Source organism: Mus musculus, chromosome 2, assembly GCF_000001635.26.
Source record: "Mus musculus strain C57BL/6J chromosome 2, GRCm38.p6 C57BL/6J".
In the NCBI taxonomy this organism is placed as follows: Eukaryota; Metazoa; Chordata; class Mammalia; order Rodentia; family Muridae; genus Mus; species Mus musculus.
Genome location: NC_000068.7, coordinates 152,690,354 through 152,711,306, shown reverse-complemented (window position 1 = coordinate 152,711,306; position 20,953 = coordinate 152,690,354). Strand labels below are relative to the sequence as shown.

Here is a 20,953-nt window from a genome sequence, read left to right as displayed (position 1 = left end):
TGGGGCCGTCCCAGGGCTGGTGGTCCTAAGTTCTATAAGTAAGTAGGTTAAGCAAGCCACGAGGAACAGGACAGTAAGCAACACTCCTCCATGGTTTCTGCATTAGCTCCTGCCTCCAGGATCCTGCCTCGTTTGAGTTTCTGCCTTGGCTTTCCTCAATGGACTGACTCAGGATGTGTAAGCCAAATAAACCCTCCTCAAGTCACTTCCGGTTGTGGTGGTGTTCCATCACGGTGATAAAAATCCTAAGACATGTGCTCTGTACACACCCAAACATGTACAATTCAGGAGAAACTGTACAGGCAAAAGGGGTTCCAGGCCCTTGGCTCCTAGAACCCCATGGTGAGTGGATAAATAATACAGCTTGCTCCACTCAGCTCTTCTGTACCCTGTGCTCATTCCAGTTGCCTTGTTTTTTTTTTTTCTTTTTTTTTGGTCTTTTGATATATATTTTTTCATCCCAGAGCTGAGGACCGAACCCTGGGCTTTGTGCTCGCTATGCAAGCGCTCTACCACTGAGCTAAGTCCCCAACTCCCAGCTCATCCCTAGACTCCTTCATCTCAACCCTGCAGGGGATATGATTCTTTCTGGGACCCATTCAGACCCCAGAGATCTTGAGGCTTGGAACTTTTGCTTTCTTTTGCAGTGTGGAGGGAGGGTCAACCCCTGGCTTTGCTTGCTGCTTGCTAAGCTGGTGGTGTTCCACCGAGCTGTGGTGCCCAGCCTTTGTCTTAAGGTGAGAGGACAGAAGTAAAGAGCTGACCTGAAACTCCTCTGCGCCCTGGGCTTGCAAGTCCGGCTGAAGGGAAGCAGGCTCCTTAGTTGTGGGCAGCCAGCTGGAGAACTTTTACTGTGAGAGCAAAGACAGGCCCCTGGGTGGAGGAGACCCTGCCCTCAGGATGGACTCCCTGTATTTTGCACTGTGTTTCTGTGACTTAACATGTGTCCTAGAGATAGAGATTCAAGGCGCAGAACTTTCTCATCCACCCCCTGCAAGGCCGGCTCTTCTTTCCCCCTTTCTCCTCGTCTTTTTTTTTGAAATAAGACATTTTAAATTACATTAATTTAGTGCAGTAGGTGTGCATGCCATGGTGCACAAGGAAGCTGGAGACGCATTACGAGAATCAGTTCTCTCCTCCCACCCATGTAGGTTGAGGTCCAAACTCTGGTTTTAAGGTGTGCTAGCAAGTGCTTTTTATCCACCGAGGAGTCATCTTGCTGGACCTCTCTCTCTCTCTTTACAGTTCATCATAGCCTAGCCTTTTAACATCTACATTTTGTGCTTTTGTGTGTAGGGATGAACGCATGCTCCAGCACATGTGAAGGAGTCAGAGGACAACTGTCAGGAGTTGGTTCTCTTCTACCACTTGGGGGGCCCCAGGTCATCACGCTAGGAAGCAGGTGCCCTTACCTACTGAGCTGTCTTGCCCGACAACTGAGGTCTTGCCTGGTTGGCAGCCTTCAACTTCTGAACCCCTGCCTGGAATTGTAGGCATGTACCACCACACCCAGTCCTAAGGCTGCCTGGGGGCGGGGGCGGGGGGGGGGGGAGGACAGACCTGTGTCCTTCCACCACTTCCTGGTCCTGTTTTTTTGGTTGGAGTGGTGAGCTGTAAGAATCTGGGGATTATTCACATGAATGTGACAGGAGAAAACTGTCAGGATGCGCTAAGGGACATCTGGATGACTCCAGGTCCACTCTTCCAGCCTACTTGTGTTCTCTCTTCCCCATCCCCTCAAAATCAGGGTTTCTTTTTGTGCATTCCTGGTTGTTCTCAAACTCACTGAGATCTGCCTGCCTCTGCCTCCTGAGTGCTGGGATCAAAGGTGTGCGCCGCCACTGCCTGGCTCTGTCTCTCTCATTTCTAGCCAGCCTGTACTCTCTGTCCTGGCCTCCTGTCCATTAAGGATGATGATGCTTTCCCACTCAGGGTTCTCCCTTGGGTTCTAAGCTCCTTCCTTGGTGTGGCTTGGGGCAAGGGCTATTTACTGCTTCCTGTCTCATCCCCGAAGCTTCCTCTGGCTTCTCTTCCTCTCTGCTGGGACCCTTTCCTCTTTTGGGCTAGGACTCACTCTTGGAGGAAGTAATGCGAAGCCCGGGAAGGGGAGGAGCGTCCTCCCTCACTTTTCTGTATTTAATTGGAGTCTAACAGATTTTCATTCGTATGTGTTTGTGTGTGTCCTCTCTCCCTCTAAGGTTCTTGTTACCATTGGCTTGGGTGGTGGGGATGGAGCCCAAGGTCTGCCTCCCTCTTCTAGATCAATGCTCAACTGAGCTCAAGCTCTGGCCTCTGGATCAAAATACTTAACTATGAAATTCGACAAACTATTTTCTTGAATCTAAGCTTGTAGGTACCCCATGGATTTCTTGACTCTTTTTAGATTTATTATTTTATGTGTATGAATGTTTTGCCTGCATGTGTGTATGGATGCGTGTGCATGGTGCCTGGGGTGGTCAGAGGTGGGTGGTGCCAGATTTCCTGGGACTGGGGATACAGATAATTGTGAGTTGCAGCGTGGTTTCTGGGAATTGAACCCAGGTCCTCTGTAAAAGCAACAAGTGCTCTTGACTTTTTGAGCCAACTCTCCCGCCCTGGGTCGAAATCTTTAAAAACACGAATAAGAAGAGACTACACACAGAGAAAGTTTCTTGTAATCCTAGTCTGCTGTACAGAGTTCCATCTGGGCCAGCCTGGGTTACATAGCAAGTTCCAATCTCAAACCCAAGCAACCCACTCCCTCCAAACTCCCCTACCCTCCAAAAAGCAAAATCTTCCAAGTGTAATTCTTTTGAGCATTTTTACCTCCAAATATATCAGTTTTGAGACAACAGGATCTTATGTAGCCCAAACTAGCCTTGAAATCTGCATCAGGAGCTGGCTCTAGACGATCCTCCTGCCTTACTCTCGATCCTCCTGCCTTACTCTCGGGTTTTAGGATTGCAGGAGTATGCTACCACATTCCCCCCCCCCCCCCCCCGCCCCATCTTGGAGACTCTTCCATATCTTTTACGGAGGATATTCTAGGTGTCCATGTTTTCCGAGGACTGTTTCTTCTCAGCCACCACTGACTGAGGAAAACGCAGCTCAGGGATGAAACAAAGGATTCCTCATCTGCGGGGAGCTTTTTGCCCAAGACAACGCCAGGCCTCAGGGAGGTTTTAGACCTTCGCATGCATTCATTTAACACACACAGTGCCGGCATGATTTTGCACTGGGCCAGGTGTTGGGGGTGGGGTACAATTCCCTCATTTTCTAGGTAAGAACATCGAAGTGAAGGGTTTCGGGGATACAGCTCAGTGATATAGCGCTCACTTAGCACGGTTCGGTCCCCTGGGACTGGGAGGAAAGAAAAACACAAATGGAGACTGTAAAGCCAGCCGAAATTCCAAAGCTTGTCCTTGGGCTACAGTGACCCTGCCCTCCTGGGTGGGACCAACACGGACCACGCCCCCCAGTGAACAGCTTCCGGCCGCGGAGCTGCGCGAGCGACCAGCCCAGCTGGCGGCCCCCGCAGTGCGTAGGGAGGGCGGCCCAGACTCGCTGGAGCCAGGCGCTGGCCCGGCGCTACCGCCTGCGGAGCCCAGGTGTGGCCTTGGCGGGGGCGAGAGAGGTGGCGCTTTCCTTCCCGCTTGCAAGGCCCTTCCTGGCGCACCCCGCAGGATGCCGCTCCTCCCGTGGCCGGCAGTCACGCGGGGAGTCCATAGTTGGAGAACAGGAAGGAGGCGCAGGCTGCCGCAGAGACCCCTGCCAGCCTGGCTTTTTTTTTCCTGGGGTGGTGGCGGGAGCACTGAGTTTGTCGTTTTGTGCAAGGGCAGCTGGATGGCACAGACCCTTGCTTTGCCCACCAGGACCGGGGCAGGAGTCCCATCTCCTGTGGCATCATCTCTTGGCACATCCACCCAGTCATTTCCGTCAGTCTCCCCAGAGGAATGCCATCTTGCAGGATGTCAGCTCCGGAGAGCCACCATTTGTGCTCCCTGTTAGGTCCTTATCAACTTAGCTGGTGTCTGACACTGCATGGAAACAGAAAGACTTTCCAAAGGGCAACTGGGTGAGAGGATGCTCTCACCTCTTTTAGCTGAAGAAAGGGATCAGATGTCAGGACACTGCCATCTCATCCTGGAAGCCATCCATTGTCATCCTCTCCCTGTCCCCATAATCCCTATGCTGTCCCCAAAGACAAGAAACAGGAATTCAGCACAGTGGTGAACATGAGTTTAGATAAGCCAGGCACTAAGGTCAAACACCGGCAGGTCAGTGCAGACCTGCTTGCCATTCCTTATCTGTGAAGATGATGGTAGGTGCCATATAGGATTGTTACAATTAATCTCTCCACTTGGCTAGAGGCAGGCTCTGGCTTTGAACTCTTTGTAGCCAAGGGGGACTTTGAATTGATCATCCTGTCTTAAGTCTCCCGGGTTCAAGATTAGTCACAAACCAGTATGGATCAATCTGGCTTTTTTTTTTTTTAATTTTTTAAGCTAATTCTTATCTTGGAGCGCTGGCTGACCTGAAACTTGCTATGTAGACAAGGCTTATCTCAGCTTGCTGCCTCTACAAGTGCTGGGATGGCAGGCATATTCCACACAGGGATAGTCAAGAACTTCTAGAACACTCTACAATGCTGGCCACATGCTAACCCGGTAAGCATGTATAGAGTATGGGGTTTCTTGCAGGGATGGTCTTAAGCCCTAACAGCCTCCTCCTACTGGAAAAACCAAGGCACAGAGAGGACACCACAAACCAGGGGAAATCTGTTTGAAAGCAGCTTCCGAAGAATCCACCCCCACTCCAGGGTGAGCCTGGCACCAGTCCCATCTGAGGCCCTGCCCAGCCACCCATCCCGCCTCCCAGTATGCAGGCCTGATGCGCGCCCGGCCTGGTGCCATTTTTCCATGGGGCTCAGGCGGTGGCGGTTCACATCTGGAGTCTAGACTCAGAGGCTCTGCCGGCCGGCCGGGCCGGGCCGGGCCCACCGCCCAGGCTGGGCCCCGCTGCTGCCCGTGGTTTGCTCAGCTGAAGCTGGTTAATTGGAACTGGAGTGGCCTCTGTGGCTGCTTGGCCAGGCAGGCCCTGATCGGCGCTGCAAGGTCTGTGGAACATCTGGCCCAGCCAGGACGGTCATTAGGTGGCAGGCGCCCGGCGCCACTGCCACCTCAGCCTCTGCTGGGGGTCGGCAGTGACTCAATGAGGCCTTTGTGGGCTGTGGGCTGTTGAGCCAACCACACTGTGTGCCTGGGCTGCCTGCCCCATCTGCCACCCTCAGAGGGGCTTTGTTCCAGGACCACATGGCCTCCCCCTGAAGGCAGTACAAGCCTGCAGAGATCCAAGAAGGCCCTAAAGAGACCCCCTGCCTAGAGAGCCTTTCAGGCTTTCCTCTCCAGACTTTTAGACCCAGAGAAGTTGGGTGGCTGACTCGGTGGCCCAGCAGAGCAGCCACAGTGACTTCTTGGTCCTATAAGAGGACAGCACAGTGCTTAGTATGTTGAGCTGCAGTCACTGTCTGGGGGTGAGCGGCCCCATTCCCTCCTCTGTAGAGCGAGGCTAAAGCACGCGCAGCTTAGCATCCGAAGTACAGATCCGAAGCTTGCATCGACACACCTGGTCTACATCTGAAACTGGGGACACTCACCTCCCTCCACTCTTATTCCCCAGGCTCTGGACAGCCTTTGCTCTCTGACCATTTCCAATCTGTTCATTTTAGTCATTAACCCTGAACCCTAGCCAGGGAAAGCTCACAGGTCATGGCCATTCCACAGTCTCAGTTTTTCCACCTGGGCAGGTGGACGAGGGATGAGCTGCCCTCTCCTTGCCCTTTAGGGACTCGCTTGAAGGTCAGGAGGGAGGGAGACTTTGGCTTTGGGATCTCTAACTCTTGCCTGACCTTGGATGGCCTCTTCTGTTCTCTGGAATCTGCTCCCTCCCCAGGGCAGGCTTTCTGAAGACCTGAGCTGTATTTTGGGAGACCTGGGGATGGAAAAGATGGACCTTTGATTTCCAGCCAGATGGACAGCAAGCCCAGGGAGCCGTCTGTCCATAGTTACAAGTCCCTTTGCTGAAGCGGGGTGCCCCGTGACACTCTCTTCATCTCATACCAAGGCCAGCGGGGCGCAGCAAGCACTCGCCCACCACCTTCACTGTCCCCCAGGAGTGGCTGGGAAAGGAGGCTCATGGGAACCCACTTCTGGCCTGGCACCCACGAAGGTACTCGCAAAGCCCCGATGAGTTCAGCACGAAACACTAGGCAGAGCTGCTGAGAGCTCCCTTGGAGCACGGTGGCCTAGCGGCCATGGGATGAGTTTTTAATATGAGGCAAAGACAGTCCACAATACAAAAATCTAAAAACCACATTCAGTGCCCACCTGGCTCCTGGGGAAGGAAGCAGCAGAGGGTTTCCTTTGCCTGCAGGGATGAGGAGGAGCAGAGGAAGCCAGAGAAAGGGCAGAGGGAACAGGCAGCAGAGGCCTGCTCCCCATCCTGGGGCCACCGTCGCCTCCTGCAGGTGTCTTCTCTTCTGTGTCGCCCACAGGTCATCCCCTGCCTGTCCGATCTGGCCCTCAAGGGTCAGGCAGCGCTGCCTCATTTCTCCTTCTTCTCTAGCCTCTTCGATGCCGACGCCTCTGTTGACTCCTCTTTGGATTCAGTCTCGGCTGCTGGATCTTTAGGGTTGGACTCCTCATAACTGATCAGAAAACAAAAGAACATACTTGGAGGATGCTGAGGGAGGGCAGAGTCTTTTGTGCCCCCTCTCCCTGCAATCCCAGGGAATGAACGACAGGGTCACTGCATCTCAAGCCTAGCCTCTGCCAGTACCTGGCCCCAGCCATCTGTGTGTCCTCATGGGCACCTTGCTTGGCTTCCCCTGTGCCCTGTGCTGCCAAGGGGCTGCAAGGGCAGCGGCAAATGGGAAAGGCTGGGGCTGGACTTGTGTGGATCGACTTTAAGCTTCTTATGCCTTCTGCTGGAGAGCAGAAGAGAATAGTGGGACCGAGACTCTGGGCAGCAAGTACGGATGGTTGTGAAGAGCTGCTTCCTGCCACCAGCCCCTTCCTGCCACCAGCCCAGTGACATTCCCTCACTTTCCACTAAGGCTGGAACATCTGCCCTACCTTAGGCCCAGGACAGTGGGGAAGCGGGCAGGTGGGCACCTGCTGGGCACTACATGGCGCTGGGATTCTGCGGGCGCCGGCGACGAGGGCCAGCTAGCTTCTGCTGCATGGAGTCGGCCAGGCTGGCAGGGGAGCCCGAGACTGTGGGAAAGTGAGTGAGCCTCGGCGTATGAGGCAGGATTACGGCCGAGGACTCGTAGCTGTGTGAGAGACAGACAGAGAAGACGGAACAAGGAGATGCAGAGGAGGAGATCAGGGAAAGCTAGAGTCAGCCTTCCCTAGGAGCACAGAGCACCACTGTCTTGGTTCCATGGCCTGTCCTTCCACTTTGCTGCGTGCAAAGCAGCCTGTGTGCATGGTGCACACAAGAGAGAAGCAGAATGGGCCGGCCGAGTGAGCATGCTGCCAAACCAGCGTCTCTAACATATGCTGTTCTGCAACACAGCAAGACAGCACACGCTCAGCCTCAGTGAGGCCCCTAACACACCGCACACAGGAAAGAGCACCAGAGAGCAGAGCAGGTGCTGGAGAATGTTGTCCTCAGTGCATGTGTCTCTGAAGGGCTGTGACATCTGGCCTCTCCAGCAGACCCAACAGGAGCGTAGCCTCCCTTCTCACAGCTGCATTTGTGTGTGTGTGTGTGCACGCGCATGCATGCATGCCACGTAAGGAGGTCAGAGGTCCATGATGTCTTCCTCTCTAACTCTACACCCTATGTCTGGAGACAGGGTCTGTTATTGAACCCATGGCTCACCCACTGGCGAGACTGGCTGTCTAGTGAACTCCAAGCATCTGTATGTCTATCCCCACCCAAAGCCAGGGTTACCCATGTGTGTCACTCTACCCTGCTGGGTGCTGGGTACCAAACACAGGTCCTCACGCTTGCACAGTTGGCACTTTAATAACAGCCACGTCCCTAGTTTGTTTTTAACGAGTTGATTTGTGTGTACCACGGTGCTTGTGGAAAGGTAGGAGGACAACTTATGGGAGTTGCTGCTTCCCTTCTACCATGTGGATTCTGGGGATTAAACTCAGGTCCTTGGGCTGGAGAGATGGCTCAGCGGTTAAGAGCACTGACTGCTCTTCCAGAGGTCCTGAGTTCAACTCCCAGCAGCGATATGGTGGCTCACAACCATCTATAATGGGATCCAATGCTCTCTTCTGGTGTGTCTGAAGACAGCGACAGTGTATGTAAATAAATTAAATAATTAACATAGATAAAATAAAAAAATAAATCTTTAAACTTAGGTTCTCACACTTGGCAGCAAGAATTGTTACCTTGTGAGTCATTTCGCTTACCCATTTTTTAAAAAACATGTTTTAATTCTCTGGTATGTGAGTGCTTTGCCTGCATTCATGCATGCGCACCTGGTGGCTGCAGAAGTACGAGAGTGTGTTGGATCCCTGGACCTGGAGTTTACAGAAGGTTGTGAGCTGGCCTGTAAGCGCTAGGAACTAAAGCCAGGTCCTCTGGAAGCACAGGCACACCTGACTGCTGAGCCATCTCCACAGCGTTCTTAAAAAAAATTTTTTTTTGAACTTTTAAACTTTTCTTTACTAATCTAGAGACAGGATCTTACTATGTAGCCTTGGCTGGGCTAGAACTCACATAGACACACCTGCCTCGGTCTTCCAAATGCTAGGATTAAGTGCGTGCCCCGCCACGGTGGGATTAAGGTCATATGCCACTGTTTTGTTTTGTTTTTTTGAAACAAGGTTTGACTTGCTCCATTTCTGACTTGGGCTGGCTCACTTGGGCCCCTTCTTTGGTAACCTGGTGGTCCCTGTTCCCAGGAGGTCACCCTATCAATGCCTGATTAGCATAGTGTGAGTTACAGTAGAGACCCTCCCGTCTCAGCCTTCCCAGCAGCTGGGGCTAAAGACACTTAGCTGAAACAAGGTTTTACTCCGAAACTCAGGCTGCTGGCCTGGAGCCTGACCTTAATCCTCCCATGATGGTGCATGCCCTTAGAGGTGGCTGGTCTTGAAATCAATGGTCCTTCTGCCTTAGTACAGGGCTAAGGCATGAAGTAGCCCAAGGCAAAGACAGGCTCAGATCTGAGTATTAAAGAGGAAATTCATTTTTATGCCCACTTGGCCAGCTGGGTGCTGAGCATCCAAGCACAGGTCTTCACTCATGTGAAGCAAGCACATTAGCGACTGAGCGCTCTCCCTAGTCTGCCTTACAAGACTGTGGTGGTGTGAGAAAGAACGGCACCCATATGCTCATATCTGAATGCTTAGTCATCAGTGAGTGGCACTATTTGAAAAGAATTAGGAAGGAGTGTGACCTTGCTGGAGGAGTGGGCCATGAGGTTTCAAAAGTCCATGGCAGCCCAGTGTCCTGCTCTCGGCGCTCTCAGTTCCTGCTCCAGCACCCTGAATCCACTCTGCTCCCTGACACAACGCTAATGGCCTAAGCCTCTGAAAGTAAGCAAGCCCCGTAATTAAATGCTCTCTTCCATAAGAGTGCCTTGGTCATGGTGTTTCTCTTCACAGCAACCCAACAGTGACTTAGATACATATTTATTCATGTGTGCCATGGTGCTTGTGAGCTCAGAGGACGACTTACGGGACTTGATGCCTGTGTGCGTGCCTGCTTGTGTATGTGTGTGTGTGTGTGTGTGTGTGTGTGTGCGCGCGTATGCGTGTTTGCTCTCTCACTGAATACAGGTTTCAGATCCCTTGGAGGACTGGTTGCGAGCTGCCCAGTGTGGGTGCTGGGAACCACATTAGAGTCCTCTGAGAGAAGAGCAAGTACTCTAACCGTGGAGTCATCTCTCCAACCGCAGCATCCGTATAAATGTGTAACCCATTCAAGACTGAATCATCAAATGAGTTTTTCAAAAGGGAGTGGCAGAGAAAGAAAAAAAAGCAAATGATCAGGTTGAGAAAGGGATAGAGGGCAGAAGAGAGGGCTGCCTGCTTTCTTGCTTCTCCCTAAGGACCTTCTGGGTAGGGTGGGGCTTACACAGAAGACCATTTAGGGAAACCAGACCTCAGACGGGGAAGGAGGCACCTTCTGCCCTGGCTGGGTGCTCAGAGCTTACGCTACGGGGATACAGGAGACTGGTTTGGAAATCTCTCTGAGCATGGATGTACAGAGCGAGATGGGATGGGAAGCGCTGACCTCAAGCATCAAGTGCCTTGCCAGAAGATGGGGGTGGGAGGGCTTCCAACCGGCAGGCCCAGCCGGGAGCTGGGGATTCCAGGCAGGGCAGGCATGGGGAAGGGGTGAGTCATCTGTCGCTCTGAGGCAGCCAGGTGCACAGGAGGCCCTGGCAGGCATTTGGGGGACAACTGGAGGCCAAGCCCGGAGTTGGGTGAAGGCCCCCGAGTGGGCAGCTTTAATAGTAGCTGGCAGCTATTTCTAGGTCTCTAGCAGGCGGGGGTTGGTGGTGCCTGGGAGCAGACACCTGCTGGGAGTCATGCAGGCCCTGGGGGTAGGGGTGGGGCTGTGCACAAGGTGCGGCAAATGTGGTAGTGGCCACGGGGAAGAGGGAGGGCGTATGAGAGAAGAATGGCTATAGAGGCAGCTGAACAGAGATGGACATATACCTTCTTGTTAAGGGTACATCCTTGTCCTAGTACATGCAAACTGATGATGAGGGATGGGGGAAGACATGCCTCAAGTCACCTGGTGACAGAGCTAGTCTGTGATCCAAGGCCCTGGAGAGTGGGCAGCCTGGACAGAACCTCCCCAGTCATTCCTTTAACACACAGTAGGCATGCAGGCCGTCCTAGGCCAGACCTCCCTGACTCCTAGGGAAAGTCCCACTGGTAATCACAGGCCAGGCACCAATCACCAGCAGAGAGGCACAGGTGCTGGGAACACGCCCTTGGAGCCGATGCTCCTGGGATCTGGCAGGCTGCGGGCAGGGCAGGTGTGCGAGGGCTGGCCTAGCGTCTGCTCCATCCCGCCTTACCTGAACATCTCGGCCACTTCTCCCTTGGCTAGTGCCACCAGGACAGGAAAGCCGATGCAGGCAGGGACCAGGTACAGGAGAGCCGGCTAGGAGAAGACAGAGGCTAGTGAGGGAAGGCACTGACTCAGGACCACACCCAGCACCCTGACTCTCTTCTGGAGTTAACTGAGGGATAGCTCAGACCCAGAGTTTCAGAGCGAGCCAATGGCAGAGCCTAGAAACAGGGCTAGAGTCAGAGACCAGGGCCCCTCCTCCCCGGGAGGAAAAGCACGCGTGGCTCCAAGGCTGACTGGTAGTGTCTGAATCAGGGACTAGCTCAGCGCTGCTACTTCGCAGGCTGACTTTCTTCCTAGAAGCCTGCAAGCCTAGGCTGGGGCAGAGCCTTGCACCTGGGAGACAGGTGACATGGTGACAACAATGACAGTAGCTCCCCGTGGCTGCAGTCAGTGTTGAGGGACAGACATATCACACGTACGTGCTCTGCCCTCCCCTCCCCCTACTCCAAGTCTGTGCTAAGACTCCTGGGAAAGCTGGGCTGGGAGAAAAGGAAGGCAGTCAGGGCACGAGGCTTTCCCTGGTGCTTCTAGCTCGCCTTCATGGTGGTGACCATCCTCTTTGGGCAGAGAAGGTCTAATGTCCTGGGGAACAGAACACAACACACCCTAGACCCTGAAGTCATTCCTCGCCTATTACCTCTGAAAGGTGGACATCACACCACAACACCGCTGCTGGATACTCCAGACTCCCCAGTGCTCCTAGTGGCCCCATGAGATGTGACTCTTGTCATCTCTTCCTATCTCATCTGACCTACTTTGGCCGCAGCTCCAGTACCTTGGCATGTGCGGTCTCAGCTGCCTAGGCTACTCTGCCTCCCCCCTCAAACCTTGTCTCTGTGGAGAAGCCTCCACTTGCGAGGCTTCAGGTCCCTTGCTGCGTGTTAGTGATCATTCTAGGCGGTGTGAGTCTCTGTTCCCTGCTGGGTTGTGGACTTGGAGGGAGTAAGTGACCTCTTCCCTGTTCAGTCTCTGTCTGGCATTTAGCAGAGGGTGGGGGTGGGGGTGGGGGCGGCGGCACAAAGTGTACTCGTGGCTTCTCCTTGCTCACGAGTTAAGAGATAATTTATCTCGGAGATAAATGGCCTGAGAGTAAAGAGGCATCGACCTCAGTATGAAGCCAGCCTGTGATGCTGTGACCCACCAGCAGCAGGTCTCTCCCTGCACTCAAGGATGAGCTTGGGGACCATTGTTTTTTGGCCCTGGTCTGGGTGGATGGTGAGCCACGTTACTTTATTATAGAGAATCTAGTAATAGCCTAACTCTTCAGGCCTGAGGCCTAAAGTCAGCGCTCCTGAGGATCAGAGCAGGGGACAGACCTGCCCAAGGTCACGGAGGGTGTATGAGCCAAGTTGGGGGTGTGACCTGGGCTCCTCTCACGGGCACTGGCTCCTTGTAGGTTTTTTGAGGTCCATGACCCAAGCTGAGAAGCAGCTAGAGGTCCTCTAAGGCCTAAGCAAACTCACGAGAAACAAGGCATGTGAAATGGTTTAAACTTTCAGGTCACAAAACTAGAAAAAAGGGCAGGGGTCGAGCTCAGTGGTAGACGTCTCACATAACATCCAAGCAATGCTGGGGTCGATTCCCAGCACTGCCACAGGTGGGGTGGGTGGGGCAGCTAGAGAAAGAATAAAATATCCTGTAAGGAGGAAGAAGCTGGGCACTGTGGTGCACACTGGTAACTCTAGCGCTAAGGAGACCGAGGCAAGGGGATTACTGGGAGTCTGAGGCTAGCCCAGCTATGCAGGGAGAACTTGCCTCAAAACAAAACAAAAAACAGCCAATGAACCAACAGAACAAACAGTCAAAACCAGGCTGGGTGTGGTGATGCGCATCTTTAACCAAGCCTTTGAGAAGCAGAGGCAGGCAGACCTCATGAATGATAGGGTGCTCTCACACAGTGGGTTCTAGGCCAGCCAGGGAAACACAATGAGACCCTGCCTCAAACCACCACCAGTCAGACTCAACCAAACCCAACCAAATCACACAGGCCCCTATAAATAGGAGGAAAAATAACATGAATACAAGCAGGGATGGAAGGTCAAACTCTAACAGCAAATTTAATTCGTGGGGGCTTGAGGGATGGCTCAGCGGTGAAGAAAGCACACTGCTCTTGTAGAAAACCCAAGGTTGGTTCTGTAGGCTCACAACTGCCTGTAACCCCAGCTCCAGGGAATCCGACATCCTTTGCTGACTACTGCAGGCATCTATACTCATGTATACAACCCAACACTCTTTCACACAGTACAATAAACGGAGAACAAACACATGAACAGACTGGTAATGTGGGGATGGGGACGGAAGGACCAGTCAGGAGTGACAGCCAGGGTCCTGCTCTGTAGCCCATGCATGTTCTTGCCTAAGATGGTCTTGGGCAATGTGGAATGTCGGACTTTTGGGGGGAGTATGTGTGGACTTTATTCTTTCCCAGTGGCCCTCTTACCAGAGAGCTGTTGGCCTCAGGCTCATGGGAAGGTTTCTTTAAGAAAGAGCAAGTTTGCTATTGTCAGAGGGTACAAGCCCTGCTTTCTTTTCTTTCTTCTTAAGGTACCCGGGAAACTCTTCAATGAGAGTGTGAAAGAGATAGATTGATGCACTATTCAGGGCAGTAAGGCAGGGGCCAGGGCTTGCTTTCTTTTCCTTTCTTTCTTTCTTTTTTTGTTTTTTCAAGACAGGGTTTCTCTGTGTAGCCCTGGCTGTCTTGGAACTCAACTCTGTAGACCAGGCTGGCCTCAAACTCAGAAATCCACCTGCCTCTGCCTCCTGAGTGCTGGGATTAAAGGCGTGTGCCAGCACCGCCCAGCGTGGCCAGGGTGTTCTGAGGCAGCGTCTTATATGTGTAACCCAGGCTCACTGGAGTTAGCTATGTAGCTGAGGCTGACTTTGAACTTCTGCACCTCCTTTTTCACCTCCCAAATGCTGGGGTCATAGGCATGTACCACCATGCCCAGCTAGGAAGGTTTCCTAAAAGGCTAAGTGAACTGAAGGCCACACAGGGGATGTCTACCTAGAGCAATGCTGGCACAGGGCCTGCTCATGTCTCGGAGAAGTAGACCCTTTTATTAGGCTCTACCTACGTCCTGGATCCCTTCTTTCAGGGATATAGCCATCTAGATGAATCAAGACCAGGTGCCCAGGCCTGGGCATAGCCTGGCTAGCTCGATTACCTGGCTAAGTCTGTCCTTGTAGGCCTCGGGGCCCTCCCTGTACCCGGCATGAGAGCAAGAATCTCTTCTCTCCAGGGTAGAAGGCAAGCCCGCCACCTGGTGGCCGCAGGGGGAATGTCTACCGGCCTACTCCAGCGGAGGGTTGAGAGCGGTAGTACAGGCCTTGAAAAGGCCTCTAAGCTTATTCCTGGATCTGGCACTTTGTAATCCTCTCACCAAGCACATGCCATGCTCCACGGGCACAGCAGAAGCTGAACCAAACAGAAATGAATGAGTGAGAAGGCTCTGCGAACGCTTTGGGTTTCCCTGCTTACGAGCCACACCCTCGGAGCTTGGTGGAAGGTTTAAGGCCAGGCCCAGTGCTCAGGAATCTGCTCTTGTGATGACTGCAGAGGCAGCTCCCGTGAGATGGAGCTTTGGGGAAGGGAGGAGTGAAGAGCAGCAATACACAGCCTCCTCCTTATCCTCAGGGCACCTCAAAACTGTATAGCACGGCACGTTGTGAGAGCCGTGAGAGTCTGTAATGGTTAGCAGTACGCAGTGTGATGCGCTGGATCAAGGAAGGCTTCATGTGGACAGTAAGCATGATCTTGGTATTCAGAATGCATGGCATTTAAAACCGGAGTTTTCCATTCAATATTTTTGGGTGTGGGCAACTGACCTCACAGAAGGCAAGGCTGTGCTGGGCATGGGGTATCTAGGTATAGTCTGTTCCATCCTTAAGCCACTCCCCTTTCTGCTTTCACTAACGACTAAGGAAATCAGAGCCTGGAGCTGCTGTGACCTGGCCTGCCTCCCCTAGACGAGTCTGGATTCCCACCGACACCGGCACGCCCTCAGCCTCCAGCCCTCATGCTGTTCCTGCAGCCCAGGCCTGGTTTTTATACTGTCCCAGGCCGAGTCCCGGCTCTAGGACCCACTCGCTGGGTGGCACCTCGGCTCAGGCTTCCTCATGAGCTCTCTCAGGTTACAGAGCCTGGCAAGTGCACTGTGCCCGTCAGACAAGAGGGGAAGCAATCCCCCTGCTCAGCCCCTAATGGCTTCCTCTCTCCAGACCTCTAAGACCCCACGCTGTTCACTGTGGTGGCTCAGTCTCTGCTGCCTACCTTGGTGGGAGGAGGCACCTGGGTCACCCAGTCCTGCTCTCTGTTCACTTATGTTAGCCTGCCTGGGAAGCCATCATCTCTTCTCCAGTCTCTTCCCCCAAACCTAGAATGGCCATGTGACACACTGTCTGCTTAGGGGCCACATACAGGCAGAAACCAGGTAGAGAGCTCTGACAAGATGTCTGCTTTCCTGATGAAGACAGTGCTTGTGGCAGCAGCTGCCACACCGGCACAAGTCAAAGACAATAAATAAAAACCGGGATTGTCTTTGCTGCCACCACCGCAGGGTGCTAACCTCTGGTCTCTAAGTTCTGCACTGTCAGGAAAGCGCTCTGGACCTCGAGGACGCGCTGCTCACCTGGGCGTGCTTGAAGATGTGCATGATGAAGATGGTGAGACCCAGGCCGAAGATGTAGGCGGCGAAGCTGGTGTAGAAGTAGGTGTGCGTGTTCTTCTTCAAGCTGCAGGGAAGGCGGAAGGAAGAGGTTAGACGAGTAACATCCTTTCTGCAAAGACTGAAGCTGCATATGTGTGTGGGGAGAGTCTCTGCCAGGCGCCTGGACAGCTGTGCACCTTGGCCTTCCCTGAGCTATGTCTCTTTAGATAAGTTACCCTTCTTCCATGCTTGGTTTATACCTTTGCAAAAAGACGGGAAAGCCATAGGCCATTTATAAATACCAAATGTAAAAATCTAGAAATGGCTCTAAGAGGTTTTTATTGTTTGTTTGTTTGTTTTTCGAGCCAGGGTTTCTCTGTATAGCCTGGCAGGCTCTAAGAGTTTTAGCCAGCACAAAAATCTCTTGGGGGAAAAAAGGTGGCTCTAGGTTATAGCCACAGAATGTAAGTTTGAGGCGAGGCTCAGGGAGTCTGCAAGGGCCTGAGCTGGGTCCTGTGCATGCTCTGAGCTCCAGGCCAGCCTTATGCTTAGCTTCTGCGACAGTCTGAAAAGAGCCCGAGGAGGGAGACCTCAGGGAACAGCTAGACCTGAATGCAGTGGCTCAAGTCCAGCCTGACAAAGACGGGCTGCAGCTGGCTTTCCCTACCACTGAGGTCAGCCTGTGCTCAGTGCTCTGCCCGACTTGGCACAGCAGACCCGAGAGGGAACTCTTGTTTACCACCATGGATATGAGATTGAGGTTTACAAGGTCAGACTGGCCGCCAAGGGCACAGAGCTACAAATACCAATCTCAGATAAAAGGAATTTTCTTTTTTTTTTTTTCTTTTTTTTTTTTTGGTCAGCAGCGTCGGGGGTTTGCTGGGGTTGGGCTTCAAACTTCAGAATGCAGGTGGAATGAGAATCTGTCTGGTTATATGTGGGTGGAGGTACCTTCCCTGGGCTCCTGAAAGCTGGAGAATGCTAGGAGAACCCCAGGTCAGGTCAGGTCAGGTCAGGTCAGGTCAGGCCCTCCCCTGGCTTACCTGATGTCAAAACGAAGCAGTAAGGCAATGAAGATCCCTGAAGGGAAAAGGGCACAGTTAGAAGGCCGAGTTGGAGTTGGGGTGGAGACATGCAGTGGGGTACCCGACTGATGGACGGGCCTGGTCCCCCACCTCAGCACTGTAGTATCACAATGGGCCTTCCACTGAGTGTCCCACTGACCAGGGACAGTGTAAGTCAAGTGAAGCCACAGCTCCTAGAGCCCAGCCAAGGGGACAGGACAGTGGGAGAATGACACCAGGTGTGACAAATTCCAACAGGATACCAAATTTATGCCTGTTCTAACTGAAAGACAGACTTCTTGTGTCGGAAAAGGTGGACTGTGGTGGGGCCTAGCCTGAAGAGGGCTTCTTTAAAGTTACACAGGCCAGGGAGAGTGGAAAACATGTTCTGAGGAACTAGTATGGCTGCACGTGGAGGAGGGAGACATGGCATAGAATGGTCACGCAGCAGGCCCGGGTGGGTCTACATTCCGAGTAAGGAACATGATATGCGGGGAGCATTCTGGGAGGAGAAGCGCCTAAACCGGTCCAGAAAGAGCCCTGTGGCTGCTGCCGGGCAGGAGGTGGAGGGCTGGAGCTGGAAGCCATCACTGGAAAGTACCACAGGAGCCCAGGAATGCTAACTGTGTCCCTTAGCACCCGAGCCACACTTCAAAACCAAGGCCAGGTGCCCCAGCCTCCAGAGTCCCCGAGACACAGCTAGCCAGTCCAACCTCCGTGTGCGCACACACCATATCCTTCATGGACCTCCCTCCTCAGCGGCCTTTCGGGCAAACACAGGACAGAGACTGAGTCTCACTTAGCTGAGGGCAACCTCTCAAGAGCTGAAACGTTCTGTGTCCATCAAAAGCATCAACAACTAGCAAGCATGACCAGTAGATATTTTTACAATGCTGCCTTTGGAACTCAGGCCCGCAATTATACATGCCAGGCAAGGGCTCTCTCTATCACGGAATTAAGGGCCCCACCTCAAGTCATTAATTTAAAGAAGGAAACCGAGTCGGAGAGGAGAGACGGGTGGAGAAAGCGGCCTAGAGTTGCCTTTTCTACAGTGTTTGGGGCTTAGCGCCCCCTGGTGACCGACACCTGTAACAGCTTTCCAACTGAAGCAGGGGCAGGGGCTCTGCTAACCTGGCAGCTGAGGGGATTTCAACATGCTGCTCTCAGGACTGAGTGACTGCTAGAAGGTTCGGAGACATGTACAGATCCTGGAGTGATTAATATGGAGAGGATGTATATACTCCTAAAGCCCAGAGCCACACACACCAAGAAGACTGGGGAAGCTAGACACTGGGCGACTGTAAGGCAGTGCTTCTCAACTTATTGGTCACAATCCCTTTGGTGTCCAATAACCCTTTCAAAGGGGTCATCTAAGACCATTGGAAAATACGGATATTTACAATCCATAACAGCAGCAACATTACAGTGATGAAAAATAGCAATGAAAATAGTATTAGGACGAGGAGCCGAAGTAACCGTTGGGAAGCACTGCTGTAAGGCATTGGTTTAGGGGTGGGATTCCATCATTTTCTTTAAAAACAGCTCTGCCCACCAAGCCAGGCATCAAGCTAGGATGAACACAGGACCACAGTCTGTTCTGCCCCTGGCCACCGCCGCCACTGCCACCACCACCACCACCACCGTCTCTACCCACTGCCAGGAGGCCTAGAATTAATCTTTAAAAAAAAAAAAATTCCATGTGTACTGTTGTTCTGCCTGCACGTGTGTGTGTGTGTGTGTGTGTGTGTGTGTGTGTGTGTGTGTGTGTGTGTGTGTGGTGGTGTCAGATCTTCTGGAACTGGAGTTTTGAACCACTGCATGAGCACTGAGAATCAAATCTGGGTCCTCTGGAAGAGCAGCAGCCAGTGCTCTTAACTACTGAGCCATCTCTCCTGTCCCAACCTTTTTTTCTTTAATAAGAGTCCCATGTTGAACAGTTAACCAGGCTAATTCAGAATTCTCTATGTCTGGGGTTCCTAGGGTTAAAGGCACGTGTCCTCATTTTCTACTACAGGACTCAAATTTCTTCCCTGTTAGTTACCTGGGAAACAAGTCCCTGTTAACTTTGGTATTGTACAGTGTGGGGAGACCAGGGGGGTGAGGTGGGTGGGATATGTCAAACCCAATCTCTCAGACAAGTTGAACCATTTCTTTGAACCTGTTTCTTTAACCTGGAATACAGAAATTCCCTCTACCCCCTCTGCACAATCAGAGGGCCCTACTGCAGAGGACGGTAGGCATGCCTATCCTACCTTAGAGGAACTAGGAGCTAGACAGATCCCCGACAGGCAGACAGGGAGAGCGGCCACAAATAAAAACACACACTTTCAGTTGCTTCATCCCTTGACCTGAGACAAAGGCCTGGCAGGCCTTTTCTCCTACAAGCAGGGCTCCCTCTTCTGGCTGACCAGTCCAGGTTGGCCAGATTATGTTCAAGGCCATTCTTATGGGGAAGAGACATGCCGAATGCCACCAAACCACAAACATGCACTGAGGGGGAACTGGCCAAATCCTCATGACCTTGCCCATTCTCAATAAGCAAGGCCAGCTTCCCGCTTCATACTAAAACTCTGACATGCCAAGTATCTTCTCCAACCCCACACCACGGTCCTCTCCCAGCAATTACCTGGAATGACAATGTCTCCAAGTCCCAGCATGGCAAAGTTGTCTGCTTCAAGGCCCTTCTCCAGCAGATCCTGGGGGAACACCACTGCAGGGAGAGGCAGGGGCGAGACGGCAAGGATCAGAGGGAACTCTGGTCCTCAGGCTGCCAGCCTCCAGCCCTGTGAAATATGACTCACACACATTTGTGTTTCGGGTGTACAGGGAGATGACAGGGTGCTCAGAGGATGAAATGGCAGTTCTTACAGCAAGGAGGACTCCCCCACCCTTTCTTTCTAGGATCACCTAGCCAAAGGTTTCATTCATCCTTATTTTTCCTTCCGAGTTGCCATGGGACCAAGCCAGGGCTGCCATGATTCTATAGACCACCAAGCATTTTTCAAGGTCACCTCACTCTCCTGAAACCATACCCCATAAGGTCCTTGAGCTTAGATAGCTCAGGTGATTCAGGGTCATCGAGGGCTGAGACTCCACGTTAAGCTGCGCTCTCCATCTACCTTGCTGGAGCATGGTCGTTGTTTGTTTTTGAGACAGATCTAGCTAGGAAGCCCAGGCTGGCCTTGACTTTTCATTCCTCTCAAGCTAGCAGGATTGCATTCCTGCATGTTTGTATCCCTATGTTCAGCCAAAGGAACCCATGTTTTAATTTTTTAAAGATTATTTCTTTATTTTATGTGCATTGGTGTTTTGCCTGCATGCGTGTCTGACGGCGCCAGATGCCCCTGGATTTGGAGCTTTAAACAGTTGTGAGCTGTCATGGAGGTGCTAAAAATTGAACCCCAGGTCCTCTGGAAGACAGACAGTGCTTTTAACCACTGAGCCATCTCTTCAGTCTGTTATTATTATTTTTTGGGGTGCTGGAGATCGAATCCAGGTCCCCCTGCATGGTAGGTGAGCACTTCACTACTGGCTACACCTGCAGCCCCCTAACATATGACCTGACCAATGAATTGTAAGGGAAGCTTCCCCAGGGGACTTGGAGGTGGCAGGGGTGAAGTGGGGTGCACTCCTTGAGCAAAGAGAAACAGAGTCCTCTCTGTACCTCTGGCCATGTCTGCTTGAGGAGTCAACCCTAGAACTGTGGTTCTCCCCCGGGGACCATCGGAAGCTGAATAAGGACAGGTGAGAAACATGCTGGGAACGGTAGGCTGGGAGGGCAGAAAGTAACCTTGGTTTCGGTGATCCTACTGAATTAACCCACCCTTGAGCTGATCTACCCAGGCTTCCTGTAACTGAGATAACAAAAATGTCTCCTTGTTTATTTAGGCCCTGTACTTTGGAAGCGGAAGCAGCAGGATGAGAGGCTCAAAGCCATCTTAGCCACATGGTGAGTTAGTTCTAGGATTGCTTTGGCTACCCGAAATGCATCTCAACAAACACCCACAGAAACTCTCCTTCTTCAAAGACATCGGTACTTAAAAGTTTTTCATTTTCTTTTGGGTGGGAACTGAAACAGGGTTTCTCTGTGCAGACCTGGCCAGCCTGATCTACAGAGTGAATTCTAGGAACTCCGTAGGCCAGGCTGGC

The 20,953-nt window shown here is 52.5% G+C and overlaps 1 protein-coding gene across 7 annotated transcripts in view; it reads right to left on the bottom strand.

Annotated features, from left to right (window-relative positions):
- Positions 1-2,638: 2,638 nt before the first annotated feature.
- H13 (histocompatibility 13) overlaps positions 2,639-20,953 on the bottom strand; it is a 39,247-nt gene continuing 20,932 nt past the window's right edge. For 3 of the 7 annotated variants that reach the window (XR_001780858.2, XM_017315666.2, XM_030247570.1), the window contains 6 exons: positions 19,431-19,514; positions 16,784-16,820; positions 15,723-15,825; positions 11,039-11,124; positions 7,113-7,312; positions 6,255-6,685 (listed from right to left, as the gene is read on the bottom strand). Coding sequence is in view for 5 of the 7 variants with exons in the window: in XM_017315666.2 (XP_017171155.1) it covers positions 7,162-7,312; positions 11,039-11,124; positions 15,723-15,825; positions 16,784-16,820; positions 19,431-19,514 (461 nt within the window). In the remaining 2 variants the exon portion in view is untranslated. Of the gene's footprint in view, positions 6,686-7,112; positions 7,313-11,038; positions 11,125-15,722; positions 15,826-16,783; positions 16,821-19,430; positions 19,515-20,953 lie in introns of all 7 variants that reach the window. The other 4 variants (NM_001159551.1, XM_006498783.4, NM_010376.4 and 1 more) reach the window with 4 other exon arrangements.